Source organism: Sinocyclocheilus rhinocerous, unplaced genomic scaffold (genome assembly GCF_001515625.1).
Source record: "Sinocyclocheilus rhinocerous isolate Xijiao unplaced genomic scaffold, SAMN03320098_v1.1 scaffold828, whole genome shotgun sequence".
Classification (NCBI taxonomy): Eukaryota; Metazoa; Chordata; class Actinopteri; order Cypriniformes; family Cyprinidae; genus Sinocyclocheilus; species Sinocyclocheilus rhinocerous.
Window position 1 is genome coordinate 294,540 of NW_015634025.1, and position 3,984 is coordinate 298,523.

A 3,984-nucleotide genomic window follows, 5' to 3' on the forward strand; every position below is an offset into this window, starting at 1 on the left:
GTTCTATTCTATTTCTATTCTTTCGACTTTTTTAATAAAAAAATTGACCCTCTAACACTAGCGTTCTCTATTCTATTTCTATCGTGTTTTCTTTTTATTTATTATTAAAAAAACAACAAACAAACCCTTGCTACGTGTACGGTGTTAGACTAAGCGAGACGTCACAGCACTTGCATATCATTGCTCTGTTGTTGGGTTCGTTTGCTTCACATATACACTTTGGATAAAAGCATCTGCTAAATGACTAAATGTAAAATATAAAACAATATTAACTTGTTTATTGAACTGTTGTATAAAATCAGTGGAGCAGATAATGAGGAGAAACAGCACTCTTGCTGGTGTGATATTGCTAAACTATATCATGATATAAATATTATTCACTGCATGTGCTCATATCTTGAATTTAGGCTCATTTAACTGCATCTCGCAGTCAGTCGCCCTGCATCATGTTCATCAGCAATCGTTTTTAATCATTCTCAGGTCACTGTCACCTCAGACGTGGCGTTGTACAGCCGCTCCTTGGCCTTCAGCAGACTCTCGGTCATCTGGCTCTTGCGCGAGGGTTTCTGGCGCGAGTGTCCGTTCGCTCCCGGCCGCCGGTCGTCTACGCTAGCGGCTCGTCGCACCGATGCACGGTTCCTCGTGGGCGTCAGCAGCTGCTGCAGTTTCCCGGCCAGACCGCGGCTCGGAGACGACACGTTGTTGTAGTTTTCATCCACCGACTTTCTGTTCAGAGTCTCCCTCACTTCCACCGACCTGCAGAACAGGAGAAAACCCTCCAGCCATCAGTGTTAACCTGTCAGCGGCTTATGAATTCGCACAATAATAGCAGCCTATGTTTCAAATAAGTTGCTGAAATTCATCTGCAAATAATGCAATTGCAGTTAATTTTTGCTTCTTCACATTTTTCATCTGCAGGCACTCCTAGTTTCTGTACATTTAATTTCAGGACTCCAGAAGTTTTAATAGCTTAAACCGATGAATCTGCGTGACTTTTTCCCAATCGTTTTGATGATTGATTTACAAATGATTTACTCAAATGATTTACTGGTTCAGCATTAAAGGATCAAGAATTACTCATAATTTTGTTTATTTTAAATGATTTATTTTAATTGTACATTTTGGATTTAATTAATTGTAGTATTTTTTTAAACGTATTTATCTTAATATCACATTTTTTATTTAATTAATTTTAGCACATTTCTGTTGTTGTTTTTTTGTTTTTTTTTATTTTTACATTTAATATTTTTAAAATTGTATGGTTTAATATTTAAAATTAGATTTTTTTATATATATTTTTTAGTTATTTATTTTAATCAGATAGCTGTTGAGGAGGTGAATTAAAATAAGAAATATCTTTTTTTTTTTTTTTTACTTGTTTAAGCATGTTTTATATTATTTTAACTGATTTTAAGTCATCTTGAGGCCCCGGACCCCTGTTTGAGAGCCGCTGGTCTTGAGGACATCACAATAAATCAGTCTAATTATAGCTAATTATAATGAAGATCCACTAGTTATTCAGGTGCTTTCCCTGAAGAGTAATGATATGATTAGTTACTGTTTAAGAGGAGTAACACACTAATAAACACAGGTTTTATCCTGATTGTTTTTATTTTTAAATGATTTTAATTTAGAATTTAAAATTTAAAATTACAAAAATTTAATTTCATTTTACATTTCACCGATTTAATTTGTTAATAATAATAAAATATTAATAAAACATTTTATTTATTTTAATTTTACACTTTTATGATTCAATACATTTTCTAAAAGTTAAATAGTGTATAAAATAAAATTTAAAAATTGTTTTGTTTTAGTTATTTAAATTTTTTATTAATTTGTTAAAGTTAAATTAAATTAAATGCGAAATTTTTTTTTGATTATTTTAACACTACACTTTTATGATTTTATCAGTCACTCACTGCCTCCTGACGCCTGAACGCTGCTCAGACTGTTACTCTTGGCCAGACTCGTCAGCGATTCGTGGCTCGAGCTTTCACTCAACCCGCTCCAGCTGGACTGACGAATCAGAGCCAAGTGGGGGCGGGGCTTGGACAGTACGTCTTCTGTAAACAGAAGCAGAATGTGAGAATGTGACGCTGCTGACAGCTGTCAATCACGCGCTGGAGGCGGGGCATCTCTGACCTGCGGGGGTGCTGAATGATGCGCTCCTCTGCTGCTGTTTGATTGGCTGCCTGAACTGAGCCACGGCCAATACCACGTTACGAAGCTTCGCCCAGCGAAGACGCCCTCCCTGATTGGTGGATGGCCATTTGCTCTCTAGCACCGCCTACAGACGGCAGAATAAAACACAGACGCATGAGTAAAGACAAGACATTCATCTGTATGTTATATCAGGGATTCCCAAACTCTTCCATCAGCCGAACCTCTTTGAGCTTAAGCATCTCCTTGAAGACTCCCTAAGATTTTAAGTTCATATTTCAATAATTTAACAACACATTCACATGTTCATGGCTCTCTTGGTTAATGGTCACATGACATGCAGCTAAACATAACTCATCTTTTTTAGTAAGTGTTTTACTTTGATTTGATTTTAAAAACATTTATCTTAAATTTGCATTTTTATGATCTAATTAATTTTACTAAATGCTTTTTTGGGTGTTTTTATTTTATAATTATTTATTTATGTTAATTTTACATTTTTATGATTTCATTAATTCTAGTAAATTTTTCTGGTGTTTTTTATTTTTAAATTATGTATTTTAATTTGACATTTTTATTATTTAAAATTTAGTACTTGTTTTTTTAAATGATTAATTTATTTTTATTTTTTAAGTTCATATTTCAATAATTTAACAACACATTCACATGTTCATGGTTCTCTTGAGGACATGCAGCTAAACATATTTTTAGTAAATGTTTTACTTTGTTTTTATTTTAAAAAGATTTATCTTAATTTCACATTTTTATGATTTAATAAATTTTGATAAGTGCTTTTTTGGGTGTTTTTATTTTTAAATTATTTATTTATGTTAATTTTACATTTGTATGATTTAATTAATTTAGTAAACGATTTTGGTGTTTCTTATTTTTAAACTGTTTATGTATTTCAATTTAACATTTTTATGATTTAATATTTAGTGTTTTTTTTATTATTAAATTATTTAAATTTTATATTTTTATGACTTAAAACATTTTAGTAAATATTTTTGTTGGCTTTTATTTTTACATTACTTATTTATTCAAATTTTTTAGTAAGTGTTTTTTTTTTTATTGTTTTTATTTTTAAATTATTTATTTGTTTTAATTTGTACATTTTTATGATTTAATTAATTTTAGTAAATGTTTTGATTTTATTATTATTTATTTTTAATATTACATTTTTATGATTAAAAAAATAGTGTAATATTTTTAATTGTTTTTAATTTAAAATAATTTATCATAATTTTAGATTTTTAGATAATTATTTAATTTTAGTAATTAAAAAACAAATTAGTTATTTTAATTTTACATTTTTGTTTCATTTTTAGTAAATGTTTTTGATAATTTTTCTTTTCAAGTTATTTACATATTTTAATTTTATATATTTATGATTAATTAATTATTTTATTGCTTTTGATTCTTTTAAAATGATTTGTTTTATTTGCACATTTTGATAATTTACTGAATTATCTGCTTTTCATCAACTCATAAACCCCAGTTCGGGAAGCCCTGTATGAGTATGAAATACGTCACTTTATTGTAGTATCCGTATGTGATGGTGTTGGGCGTTATTCCCGCCCGCTTCATCTCCAGCAGAACTCTGACCGCGAGAACCGGCTGACCGTACTGACCACACAGCTGCATGAGGATACGGTAACACACCTGAGACACACACACACACACACACATCAGGAGCGAGACAAACTACAACACGCTTATTGCGTCTGCATCATTCATGTGTGTGTGTGTGTGTGTGTGTGTGTGAGTATGTGTGTGTGTGAGTGAGTGTGTGTGTGAGTATGTGTGTGTGTGTGTGTGTGT

General features: G+C 31.0%; 1 protein-coding gene across 1 annotated transcript in view; it reads right to left on the reverse strand.

Moving 5' to 3' along the window:
* dennd4b (DENN/MADD domain containing 4B) overlaps positions 1 to 3,984 on the reverse strand; it is a 55,359-nt gene that overhangs the window by 20,708 nt on the left and 30,667 nt on the right. The window contains 5 exon segments of the mRNA XM_016559001.1: positions 492 to 776; positions 1,527 to 1,531; positions 1,923 to 2,066; positions 2,146 to 2,290; positions 3,697 to 3,867. Coding sequence (XP_016414487.1) covers positions 492 to 776; positions 1,527 to 1,531; positions 1,923 to 2,066; positions 2,146 to 2,290; positions 3,697 to 3,867 — 750 coding nt within the window.